The 13,553-nt window shown below is 30.3% G+C and overlaps 2 protein-coding genes across 3 annotated transcripts in view; one reads left to right on the top strand and one right to left on the bottom strand.

The window, feature by feature from the left end:
- The window catches only part of LOC139498011 (uncharacterized), a 156,895-nt gene that overhangs the window by 133,650 nt on the left and 9,692 nt on the right, over positions 1 to 13,553 (bottom strand). The window lies entirely within an intron of this gene.
- On the top strand, positions 2,495 to 10,348 carry LOC139498016 (girdin-like). Its single transcript, XM_071286308.1, has 3 exons — positions 2,495 to 3,143; positions 5,872 to 6,008; positions 9,284 to 10,348. Exons 2-3 carry the CDS (start codon positions 5,874 to 5,876, stop codon positions 9,998 to 10,000), a joined length of 852 nt encoding a protein of 283 aa, XP_071142409.1. The 5' UTR covers positions 2,495 to 3,143; positions 5,872 to 5,873; the 3' UTR covers positions 10,001 to 10,348.

A 13,553-nucleotide genomic window follows, 5' to 3' on the forward strand; every position in this document is an offset into this window, starting at 1 on the left:
TACTGATCCGTGTGTCCATAGGTGGTCTGTTTTTAAGGTTTTTTAGGGGAAAAATGCCTAATTTCCAGCTGATAACTTGTACCAATTTGCATGTTTAAACAAGAGATGTTGGATTTGTTTTTATTTATTCAGAAAGTTCATAGAATTATCTTTCCATTGATGTATAGATATCTATATAACTATGAATATCTGACTTCTGCATGATGGGTCCACTATTACATGCCCTGTTACAGAATGAAGTCACGTAAAAAACTGTTGATTGCACCCTATAGTTGTAAATTCTGTGTCACTTTGGTCTCTTGTGGACAGTTGTCTCATTGGCAATCGTACCACATCTTCTTTTTTATATAGGATATGGTGTAAAAAAAATTGTCCCCATAATATATATCTTCTTATTAAACATGTTAAAGGTAAGGGCCAAAAGTCACCATTTCTTAAAAAATATTGGCAGACATTTTGTTGAATTATGCTTACTGTTGATTCATCATTATTGGTTGAATATTGACAGTAAAGGTAAACAACCAATTTAAAACTTAAGGTGGTACCTAACACAACAGGGAGATAACTCTGTAAAATCAGCAGAACTTTTTAATGACGTTGTGTTAAGGGAATATTAAGCTTATCAATGATCAAAATAAGTGTTTGTTAAACTGTTATATAACCAGTGTATTTTTTCTGATTTTAAAACGGTTGGTTCAAATTTTTTGAAAATTTAATATTTTTGTCAAAGCATCAAAGTAAATATTTTGTCCAAATTTGAAGAAAAATAAACGAGCCAAATTAATTTCAGTTAAGGTGTTGGATACCACCTTAAATTACAACTTTTATACAGGCAGAAGGTTATGTTCTCATTTCATAAAAAGCGTCAGAAAAGGAGATTGACTTGCCATCTATTGTTTTTAAGTTTTAGCATATTTATCCAGTATACACAATTGGGATTCAAATTTGCCATCTAATGTTTATATGTTCTTAAGTCTTATTCAATAGCAAGAATCTGAGATTGACTTGCCATCTATTGTTTTTATATTTTTATGTCTTATTCAAATGCAAGAATTTGAGATTGACTTGTCATTCATTGTTTTTATGTTTTCATTTTATAGCAAAAATTTGATGTTTTTATGATTTTTTTGTATTCTTACCACAATCATCATTTGAAAATGAATTGCAATATATTGTTTTTATATTCTTGTCTTATTCAATAGCAAGAATAAGACATCAATTTGCATTGCTTTTATGTTCTTAAGTCTTATTCAATGGCAAGAACTGGACATTGTTGTACCATCTATATATTGTTTTTATGTTCTTGTCTTATTCAATAGCAAGAATAAGACATCAATTTGCATTGCTTTTATGTTCTTAAGTCTTATTCAATGGCAAGAACTGGACATTGTTGTACCATCTATATATTGTTTTTATGTTCTTGTCTTATTCAATAGCAAGAATAAGACATCAATTTGCATTGCTTTTATGTTCTTAAGTCTTATTCAATGGCAAGAACTGGACATTGTTGTACCATCTATATATTGTTTTTATGTTCTTGTCTTATTCAATAGCAAGAATTAGACATCAATTTGCCATCTATTGTTATTATGCATTCATTCAATTGCTAGAATTGTAGAATGGAATTGCCATATTTTCATTTCAAAATAGGGCACATATTTTTCTCAAATATTGTTATTCAATGAGAAATATTCTAACCTGAAATATTTGAAAAGCAAGAATGTGACCATAGTATACTAGCCTGACCAAAACTTCAACCTGAATCAGGACAGATTGACAAACAGACCAAAACACAGACCAAAAAAATAATGCCCTTAAAAAGGGCATAGATAAACAGACTGACAAACAAGTGAAAACGGATGCATACACCAAGAAACATAATGCCCATAAATGGGGCATAAAAATATGAATGAATAAATTTCCTTTGACATATAGTTTAAAATATACATGTCTGTTTTAAACATCAATTACTATTAAATATATTACTTCATTTACTAACTTTCATTGCTTTTCTTTTTAAATCAATGAAAAGATTTTGAAACTTAACTACAAACCACCATTGTTTACAATTTCTGTGAATCTATCAAAGTTTTAAAGATAAAAGGCATCAATGCCAAAATGTGTACACAAAAAAGGCCATGTGAATGCAGAATCTCTTTTAAAGAGGTGAATTAATGGTTTCAGATATTTTTTTAAAACTTGTCAAGTTCATCATTTTGCTTGTTTTCAAGATAATAAACATAAAAAGGCTAAATTTGGTTATAAATATAAAAAAAAAGAAGAAGATGTGGTATGATTGCAAATGAGACAACTCTCCACTAGAGACCAAAATGACACACAAATTAAGAACTATAGGTCACCATACAGCCTTCAACAATGAGCAAAGCCCATACCGCATAGTCAGCTATTAAAGGCCCCGAAATGACAATGTAAAACAGTTCAAACGAGAAAACTAACGACCTTATTTATGCACAAAAAAAGAACGAAAAACAAAAAGATAACACATAAACAAATGACAACCATTGAATTACAGGCTCCTGACTTTGGGCAGGCACATAAGGCCACTAAGGGGCAATAACTCCTGAATGGCTTAATCTGATAATAACAAAGTGTTAAAAGATCTTTACATACTGAGAACTTTTCCTGATGAATCATTTTAATACTTCAGCAGAGTTTATAAGTGTGTTCCAAAACTTCCACACGCTTAATCAAGCTTTATTAATAACAAAACAACCGCATAATCACCTTGATACTTTTACGAAACATACAGTTTTAAGTCTTAATCATATTAATGACTATGACCTGGAAAACCCATATACGCACATGTTAAATACAGACTTATAGTAGATAAAGCATTTGGATTTAATAATATGTGCAAACAGAAAGTTTTTAAAAAAACAATAAAATAAAATTTTATAATCTTCTCATGGTATAGTACTTGTCATTTAAATCAACTGATTGCAAAATGGTAAAACTGACACAGAAAGTTCTCAACAGAATGTTTAAAACATAATCCCTTAAATAAATCGTGACATTTAAACACAGTCTGAAGACAGAGCTAACGAAAAATGCTACCTGGTTTTCAATTTAGGAGATTTTGATACACCTGGATTCTACCTGGAACCTTAACGACCCACAGACAGGTAAAATTTTTGTTTTTTGGTTTTGAAATATACATTTTCTATCATTTTTTAATGAATTTTTTAAATGAAAATAATAATTATTCTTTTTTTTAAATTGATAAAAATTTTAAGAGACATCATTTGAAAATTCAAACTAAACAGTTCTGCATGTAATCTTCTTTAGATTAGAAATTATAAATTAACATAATTTTTCTTTGAATCGGGACCATTTTTAAGTTAAGGAAGAATGAATCCATTTTTTTATTTGTGTTGAAGGGGAATCAGTCTATTTCTGATTTGTTTTAATTTAAGTAGAAACAGTTAAATTTTGAGGTTTTTTTTAGTTTTGTTAACAGTAGTAATGTTGGTTTGTCAACTAAATAAAGTTGGGAAAATGAATTGAATCTGTTAAAATCTTTCATATCTGCATAATTACTCAGTGGATTCATTTATTTTCGTGGATTAAAGTAAACTTACATGTTCGTGGATATTTGAATTCATGGTTTTGCTGAAGTCTCCATAAGCCTACAGAAAATTTGTCATATCTCGAGGTTTACCTTTACCCTAGAAATCCACGAAAATTGGTATCCAACGAAAATACAAAAATGAATCCACAGTAGTCTGTGACACAGATTTGGGCACACATGTAGCTAAAAGTCATAAGACGAGTTTTTTCTACCTCCAAACTGGAATGGCCACTAATCTCACATATCCTCTATCGATCAAGTGGTTTTAGATCACAAGCTGTATGTAAATCTATATTGTCAAGATGATATACAGTAAATAATGGTAATAGGTTAGCTAAAACCAATTTTCATTTTTTTTTATAATTAGTTTTTCCAATCATCATCAAATAAATTAGATTTGTTACTATCCCACATTTGTAATTGTTATACCTTCTGGAAGAGCAGGACAAACTTTTCAAAAAGGCCATTTGCCAAACCATTGTTTTTTCCAAAAGTTTTCTACATTGTTTTTCATGTTAGATATTTTTGGTCTAGTGTTTATATAGCTAAAACTTTCTAAATTCTGAAATTTAGTGTTTATGGGTATAGTTTATTAGAGGTATAGCTAGGAGAGCCCTTGGTACAAAAAATTTACTACAAGTATATATTTTCTTTTTATGCTATCAATGCATCATGATTAAACTAAGGATATGTTCAACATAAATGATTTAAGCTAGAGTGCACATGCTAAATGTCTCACATGCTTAACTAATCATGATTGATTATATGTTGGCAGTCTTTTTAGATAAAAGGTTTCAACACAAATATAACAATTACTTATTATCAAAAATCTATTTAAATGATGTTGAAGTCAAAGGCACCCTACCCTGTCAGAAAACATGTTCACCTTACTTTCATTCCATACACCAAATATAATTTACCTGCTTCTTAGTTTAAACAATATTAATTAATGAAAAATTACAAGATAAAATATAACAATGTTACATCAAGTTCAAATATGGGATTGGGAAACAAGTTTTGAAAAACATAATCCGTCTCCCTACCTGCTACTTACGAGTAATATGCTAAAGTAACACCAATATCACATGAAAACTTAACATTGACGTAAACTTCCGAACCAAAAGTATTTATATACAAGAAATAATGCATCCAGGTCTTTATCTTCTGAAATGTATAGCTCTATACAAATAGTTTACACTGTCACCAGATTTGCTTCCCTATACGTTTCCCGTTTAGCGAGCAAACAAAAACAAGATTGTCTCATCAGAACACTGCTGTCTGAAACAATTAATAGATATAGGAAGATGTGGTATGAGTGCCGATGAGACAACTCTCCATCCAATAATAATTTATAAAAGTAAACCATTAAAGGTCAAGGTATGGCCTGCAACACTGAGCTTTGGCTGACAGCGAATAGCAAGCTATAAATGGCCCCGAACATTGGTAATGTAAAACCATTCAAACGGGAAAACCAAGCTTGTATCTTATTTGAATGCACAGGCATGAAGAGATGAATATGTAAAAGGACTATAATCAGAATGAAAGTAAAATATCTGATACAGCCATGGAACTGTGCCATTCCAAAGATGTTTTGGACATTTGGAAATATCCATCAAATTACTATTAAAATATCTGGAGAACTTCGCATTTTTTAAATTTCAGCAAATAACTCTGTTTGGTACAGTTCAGAATGAAAATTAACTGGATGAAATAACCACTAAAAAATCAGACAGTCATCCTAATAATTTAAATCACTACGAGTAGCAATAAATTGCACTCAAAGTTATGCAAAGTTATCTATCTTATCATTAAACATTGTAAAAAAAAATCAAGGCTCAAGGTAAAGTAAAATTTGAGGTATTATTAAAAGTGTGAACAGATAAGAAAATGACAAGACAACTGCATATTAAAAATCAAATCATTTCTTTATACAAATTCATAGTTTTATGTACCATAACAAAAGTTACAGACCAATGAAACAGATTAAAATAGATCAACAGTTAGTCCCAGACGAGGTCACTGCATTGTACAACCCACTATGTGAATGGGGCTGAAAACCATATTGAGTGGGTGTAAAATATAGACACCAGGATATACAATTCATACTTTATTCATATTGCTGAAGGCCATTAGGTGACTTCCAGTTGTTAATTTCTGTGTCCTTTGGTCTCGCGTGGAGAGTTGTCTCATTGGCAATCATACCACATCTTGTTTTTATATTTATGACTTTTTAAATCATATTAAATTTCACAAACATACAAGATTGGTTTTGTTTTTTCCAGGCATGGACCCGAAACAACTACGAGCTCTGAACCAATGTCATCGAGATATACTGAGAGATCTAGACATCGATAAACAATTCCTTCTTAGTTTGTACATAGACAACCTCATTACTGAAGCTCAAAGCAAAGATATAGAGGTAAGGTATTATAAAATTCAACTTATAAATCTTCCAGTCATTCAAATCAATTCAATTTTAAACTGTTGCCTTCCCTGAACTGTTCTTGGACGTTTTAAGTAAAATGGTAAGAAAATTCAAGAAGTAAATGCAATGAAACAGTCAATACAAGCTCATTGATGCTATGAATCTAGTGAAGGTGTGATATCATCAACAATTTGAAACTAGAGAAGGAGCCTGTGTTGCTCACCTGATATTTTTATGTAGAATTGATACATGAAAAATGCAACCTTTATAATTTTGCTTTAGGGACGACATCTGAAGTTCAATGTAGGATAAAAATACTTAATTCATATAAATTTTCACTGACACCCCCTCCCCCTTTCCCCCTCTTAAATTAATTTGGGAAACATTTATTGACCAATAAGGATATATAAAATTGATGTCAATTTAACAAAACTTGCAGCAATTTTGACCCCCCAACCCCAAAACTATTTGAATTCAGTTTTTTATCCTTCATTGATTTTTTGATGTCGTCCCTTAGTTTCAGAATTCTTCTGTAAAAGATTACAAAAAATTATGAAAAATTGTTAAAAATTTACTTTAAAGGGCAATATCTCCTTACGTGGTCAATTTACCATTTTTGTCATGTTGACCTATTTGTAGATCTTACTTTGCTGAACATTATTGCTGTTTACAGTTTATTTCTATCTATAATAATATTCAAGGTAATAACCAAAAACTGCAAAATGTCCTTAAAATTACCAATTCAGGGACAGCAACCCAACAACAAGTTGTTTCATTCATCTGAAAATTTCAGGACAGATAGATCTTAACCTGATAAAAAAAAAATCCAGATCCTTGTTTTGTAGTCTCATATGATTTTTTTTTCAAAGTAATCCATGATTCCTTTTTAAACTTACATTCTCATATAATTTGTTCTAGTTTAAGACCCAAGCATCATACTCATAAAATTTTCCAAGTTTGCAGTAATCTAATTTTCTAATCTTTGTCACAAAAAAAATTCATCTTTATAAACTCTTATCTTTTCATGTGTATATTCTAAAATAAACAGTTATCATTATGAGTAAAACATTTCATAAGATTTCAACATGGGATTGCTGATGCTGGTGTAAAAGTTTTATATAAAAATACAAAGATGTGGTATGATTCCCATACTATTAATGAGACAACTCTCCACCAGAGACCAATTGACGTAAAGTTGACCGCCAAAAAACAGTTCTAAAAATAATTGAACATTACTCTATATGTAAATCCATATCTTATTCAAAGCTTTTGAAATACAGACTGTGCTAAACTTTCATGAGAATCTGAAAACTAAAATGAATATTATTGAGAATAAAGATATAAAAAAAAATTAGGAAATATAGAAATTGACCCGCTAATGTTTTGTTTAGTACATTTTTATTTTCTATACATGATTGACATAATAACCAATAAACAGATTTAAAATAATTGCTGATGTCACTTCCTCGTTTTAATTAACATTGAAAAAAAATAACATATAATTATTTGCAAGTTATAATTTAAACTATTAATAATACAAAATAAAATTTAAACCTTTTTATTTCATTTAAAAAAATAACATATAATTATTAGCAAGTTAAAATTTAAAATATTGACAAAACAAAAATAAGATTTAAATCTTTTCATTTCATTTAAAAGATATCTGTCTTATTTTTTTTCTATAATATCTATCTTTGTTTGCTTTCACGTCTAACGGAAGTGTCGAATATTGAATTTCAAGTGACAAGGTAATATATTTGTTTCGTTTGACAAGGCACATATATATATATCTGTATATTCTTTTTATGTATATAGAAGATCAGATTTATTTACCCAAGGCTAACGATCCACAGAAACTCTATGTAATCAAGATGAAAAGAAAATCTTTTTATTGACAAATTTCCACCATTTACGTAAGAAGTGGTCTACTTAAATGGTAAAAATTAATCGTAGACAGTGGGACTATTATTGATTATCTGTCAGAGGTAAATCACAGAACTGGACCAAAATTATAACAAAATTAGGCCAGAAAGTTAGCAAGGACTATTCAAAGTCAACGCTGGACAAATTCTTTCACCAATCTAAATTATAATATTCTCAAATGTTCAATATTTAAGTATTCAAACCATTAAGATGGTCAAATATTTCAGTTATAAAATAAATCCAACTATAACTATATGCTTTATTTCAGACAAACTTTTAAATAAGAAAAATTGTGAAAAACCCAGCTTAAATTCCAAAATTTAATTTACTTGATTCAAGCAGTTTTTACTATAAACTTTTGAATCTAAATGCCAGAAGCTTAATTTTACGAATCTTAGTTAAGATTCTATTTGCCCGCATGTAGAAATGGTTTTAAACAGGCCTGATAGCATTTTATCAAGCTAGGGCTAGTTGGAATGTGGTTTACATGACGTGAAGGCAGCTTGATCATGCTGTTTCAGAATATTTGCAAAGCATTTTTTATTATTCATAGAACATTTCTTTTTATAAAAAGTCACATCATTTTTTTTTATTCATAGTCAGAGGGTTTCTTTTTTTCATAGTCAGAATATTTTAATTTTAAAATGTCAATTTTCCAAGCTTTCAATCCATAAGCTACATTTGGAAAAAACATTTTTTTTTAAATAATTGATTTTACTGTTTATCTTACTTCTTTTGAGCTTCATTTAATTTACATACAAGTTTTCAGCATGCCAATTATTCTATGTAGATATTAACAACATAAAATTGGAAAGACAAAAAAGCAAATAATACATGAACAATGACAATTAAGGATTAAAATTTACTTATTGGAATAAAGACATCAGAGCAATCTTAATATATACCTGATTTTGTATTCTGTTCCTACGAGTTCACAAAGAAAAAAGTCCTGTTTTAACCAATAATAGGATTATATACATAAAAATTTAAAATACATGCATTATCCTGCAGCTCTTACAGGAGGGGGGATAGGACCTTTATCGGGACCTCAGGATTGGGTATTTTTAAGCTCTGGATTTTGGGATTGACCGTTTCGGGATCCTGAATTCTTTTTTCAAATCTTGGGATGTCGGGATTTAAATTTATTTAAATTCAGGACCTCAGGATTTCTTGTTTTTAAGGCCGAGATTTCGGGATCAGGACCCCTACTACCCCCCTCCCCCTTTTCAGGGAACAATTTTTAATCTGAATATTCCATCAGTGTTCTGGTCAAGACAATTATGAAGTATGAAAAGTTGTTTAATTTTGAAACTGTTTTCATTATAACTTTCATTTTTTATTCACAGCATGAAACATCCAGAAGAGCTAAAGCTTCCAAACTTATGGAGGTATTACCACGGAGAGGGCCATCCATTTTTCCTCAGTTCGTTAACAAATTACGGCGAGATTATTCTTGGATTGCCGGCAAACTAGATACAGAATATGAAAAGGCACAAAAAGAGATGCCTAAGGATATTAACTCAAAATTAATAGATGTTATAAACAATCAGTTATGTCCCCTGGTTTACGGGGTCGATGATCAAAACAGTTTGTTGCCATCGGAAACACATCCTGGTCATTTAGTTAATCAACTTTCGGACACTGTGCATACACTTCAATACAGGAGTTACCGAGCTCTTGGGATATCAACACGTGACCCAGCAACTACATATATGTCACTTCCGAGACTTATAGATCGTAAAGTTCATAGTTTACAAAACAGTTTTAATGAGATGAAATCTTCACTTTCTGAAGAGAAGAAAAAGAACAAAACAAATATACCTGTAGACAAAAAATCTACCAAAGAGGCCACTAAAATGAAAAAAGAACTTGAAAAAATGAAAGAGGCTAACAAAAAACTAGATTCTTCTTTGAAAGGAAGAAATAAAAAGATTCAGTCTCTGTCGTGTGAGAACTTAACTTTACAAACACAAAATCGACAGCTACGAGATCGTGTTGAAGAACTTGAAAAAGAGGCTCTGGTCTATCACCGAGGGGCAATGATCACTGAATGGAGAATGTAAAGGGTACCAGACTCAGTATTATAAAAATAAAATAAGCAAGCTATCAGAAGGAATTTAAATGAAGGGTGTCTCATTTTGCCTCAAGATAGTTAGGCGTGGGTTTCACAAAAATACATCCGACTAAAATTGATCAATTCTTTATACTTACGATCAATCTCAGTCGCAAGTTTTTTTGTGAAACGGACTCCAGCATTCTATTTTTTATTTGAGCTAGGAGTGTATCCAGAACTCATATGCATTATTTGATCTCATGTGTTGTTTAAATACTGCCTCATGTCTCATAACAATACTACTTTATAATCAGTGCTTATTCTCTGTGAGAATGTTAATCCAATTTACACATATATTTTTGATAAGATATTATTAATACAGTCGATTCCACTTAATTGCATACCGCTTAATAGCATAATTCGGTTAATTGCATAGTTTTCTCCTGCACAAAACCATTTCCCATTCATCTAATGTTAAATTGTCCGGTTATATGCATAGCTCTACAAGTGGCCTTTCGGTTTATTGCATAGAAAATTATTGCCGTCTAGATATGCTTAGTTAAAACTGACGAGATTTTTGACCAGACACGGTCATTTGGTAAGCATATTTTTCTTGAATGCATCCTTATTTTCGTTATTATTTCATATTTACTTTAGTGTTATTGAAATAAAGTTTTAAAACAGTTTCTTTCGTGTTTATATTATGGAATTTGATTAAAAATAAACCTCGATGTCTGCACAGGTAAAGTTTCCCATGTTCTATTTTAAGCCTCGAGGTCATAAAAATGTCAAACAGATAATTGTTGTAAAAACACTGACCATTCTACTTCAAAGGGTGTTAATAATTGATTGGATTTAAACAATTGTCCATAGATTACATTTGGGGTTAATTTTTTAAACAAAAACTCCTGCTAATTATTGATCATAACCAATGTGAACTCTATTGGGCTTGGGGTGATCTGTATTAATGTTAATATTATAGGGCATTTACATATGGTTAAAGAATTTTATACATCAATCATTTGTTTTTAATATTTTATGAAAAGAGCATTTACTTTTAATTATTATATTTTCTCACTTTCAACACTTGTGTCCAGCAATTAACCCGTACAGGACCCCACCATTACTGCTTTGCATATACGAAACTAACAAGTTGTTACTTCAGTGCCCAACTGCATATCAACAGCAATTCATTACACATCTATTGTTAAAATAATTATAAACTGTGAAGTATTGTTTAAAAGTTTATTTTAATCAAAGCCTAACAATGTACATTGTACATATGGGTCATAGAAACAAATCTATTTTTAGAACAGTTTATTTTCGTATCCCAGGTAAAGGAAAGTCTGAATGCAAATAAACTAAAACTAAATGTGTTTATAATCTTTATTTAAAGAAACAAAATAAAATAACACATATGACACTAGAGTAGACATAAAAATTTTATTATAATAAATCATCATTCAGTATATTGTATGTGGATTACAGACATTCATCTTTCTTCAGGGATTTCTTTTACTGATCTGTTCTATCGATGTTATTTGACTCTGTCATTTGGCATTTCGGATATAAGCATACTCCGCTTTATTGCATAATTTTGTTTGACAAATAGGCTATGCAAATAACCGGAATCTACTGTATAATCATAATCATAAATGAACATTCTTTTTCATATTCAAAAAGCATTGCTAGATGTGCGTTTTTTATTCAAGTTTGGTGCAAACTTTTACATAGTTCTTTCAAATCAATCTTGATTTAATAGATCTAGAGATAATAAAGATATGTATTTATGTTGTGTGCTTCTTTGCATTTATTTTGTACAACAGTGCTTTCTCAGATTATGTACATTACTGCATCTGTGCCAAATAAATTATAAAATTTGTGTTTAAACAACTTTTTTTTTAATTTAGTATCATTTGTAGGGTACATAAATTTGAGAATGGACATAGGGAATGTGTCAAAGAGACAGCAACCTAACCTTCATGAATCTCTTATATCATATGTCCTAAAACCAAAACTTTAATTTTCCTGACTAGAGTATATTATTATTGAAAATGATACAGTTTAATGCAGTGCTTGAAACCAAGTGTTTTACCCTGTAAATCAAGCACCACTTTTTCAGAAACTTAAATGTTAATTGATAGCCCAAACTGAATTTTTAAAATCCCAAACAGAGAAGCCCATAAAGGATTTTACTACTCCAACAAAAAAAAGCCCCAAAAGTGTTTTACTTCTCCAAATAGAAAAGTCCAAATGGAATTTTATTAGTCCAAACAGAAAAGTCTATAGAATATAATTTCACAAGCCAAAACAGAAAAGTATGCACATTTTGTAGTCAAATTTAATAAAACTCGTAAACTTCTTTTAATCTTGATTTCCTATAAATAGTATTTCCCCCCTACAAAATCACCAAGAAAAAAATATCAATGTAATTTCACCCACTCCCAAACCCCACTAAAAAAAAATCAATGTATTTTCAGATAGTCATTTAAAAAATTAAAAACTCAAAGCAAAAATTCAGATAACAAAATCAGTATGCATTTACATTTGATTCATCGATACTGTGGAGTATGTACAAATCAAACTCTTCAGTTAAATCAAGACTTTGCTGAAAAGACTGTTGAAAACTGTTTTTGGTTTCGATTAACAGTCTTCCAGTCAAAGATTATTCCTTGGTGTCATGGATAAGATGTAATTTTCTTTTTGCTTTATTTGACAAATATTACAACTGGAGATTCTTTATAATTCAGTATAGAGAAGAGCATAGGTTTCTGTATCTTCAAGGTGGTACCCAACACCTTGACTAAAATTAATTTGGCTTGATTAATTTTCATTAAATTTTGACAAAATATTAACTTCGACCCTTTCAAAAATATATAAAAATTTCAAAACAAATGAACCAATCACTTTTTCAGAAAAAAAATGGTTGGCTACATAGCAGTTTGACAAACACTTAATTTCAATTATTAAGCTTAATAATTCCTTAACAATACAATGTGATTAAAACATTTAGTTGATTTTACAGAGTTATCTCCCTGTAGTGTTAGGTACCACCTTAAACAGATCTTTTCCTGTTTTGGTGATAATTTCCTAACTTGCCCTGTAGATTCTAATGGGACAGTAGGGAGGAGTGATAGAGTGTTTGACAGATTTTTAAAATTAAACATGCTGACTTACCATTCCTGGACAATCTCTCTTGACTTTCCAATATTTTCTCTCAGTAGTTTGAAATAGTTTGAAATTTTTCCTCAGCAGACGACAATTGTTTCAGATGCTGATTGGTTGATGAAGTTTGAAGCTGGAGTTTTCTCCCTTGTTAAACAGATCTTTTCCTGTTTTGGTGATAATTTTCTAATTTGTCATGCAGATTGTAAGGGGATAGTGGGGGAGGAGTGTAGGAAGATTTTTAAGATTAAAACATGCAGACTTACCATTTCTGGACAATCTCTCTTGACTTTCTGATATTTTCTCTCAGTAATTTGAAATAGTTTGAAATTTTTCCTCGGCAGACGACAATTGTTTCAGATGCTGATTGGTTGATGAAGTTTGAAGTTGGAGTTTTC

The sequence above is a fragment of the Mytilus edulis genome, chromosome 12, assembly GCF_963676685.1.
Source record: "Mytilus edulis chromosome 12, xbMytEdul2.2, whole genome shotgun sequence".
NCBI lineage: Eukaryota > Metazoa > Mollusca > Bivalvia > Mytilida > Mytilidae > Mytilus > Mytilus edulis.

What these genes read in the sequence shown, in the direction of transcription:
- LOC139498016 (XM_071286308.1), top strand. Translation starts at nt 5,874, where the DNA reads ATGGACCCGAAACAACTACGAGCTCTGAACCAATGTCATCGAGATATA. An exon ending in CTCAAAGCAAAGATATAGAG is followed by an intron (nt 6,009 to 9,283) that starts GTAAGGTATTAT and finishes TTTTATTCACAG; the next exon opens with CATGAAACATCCAGAAGAGC.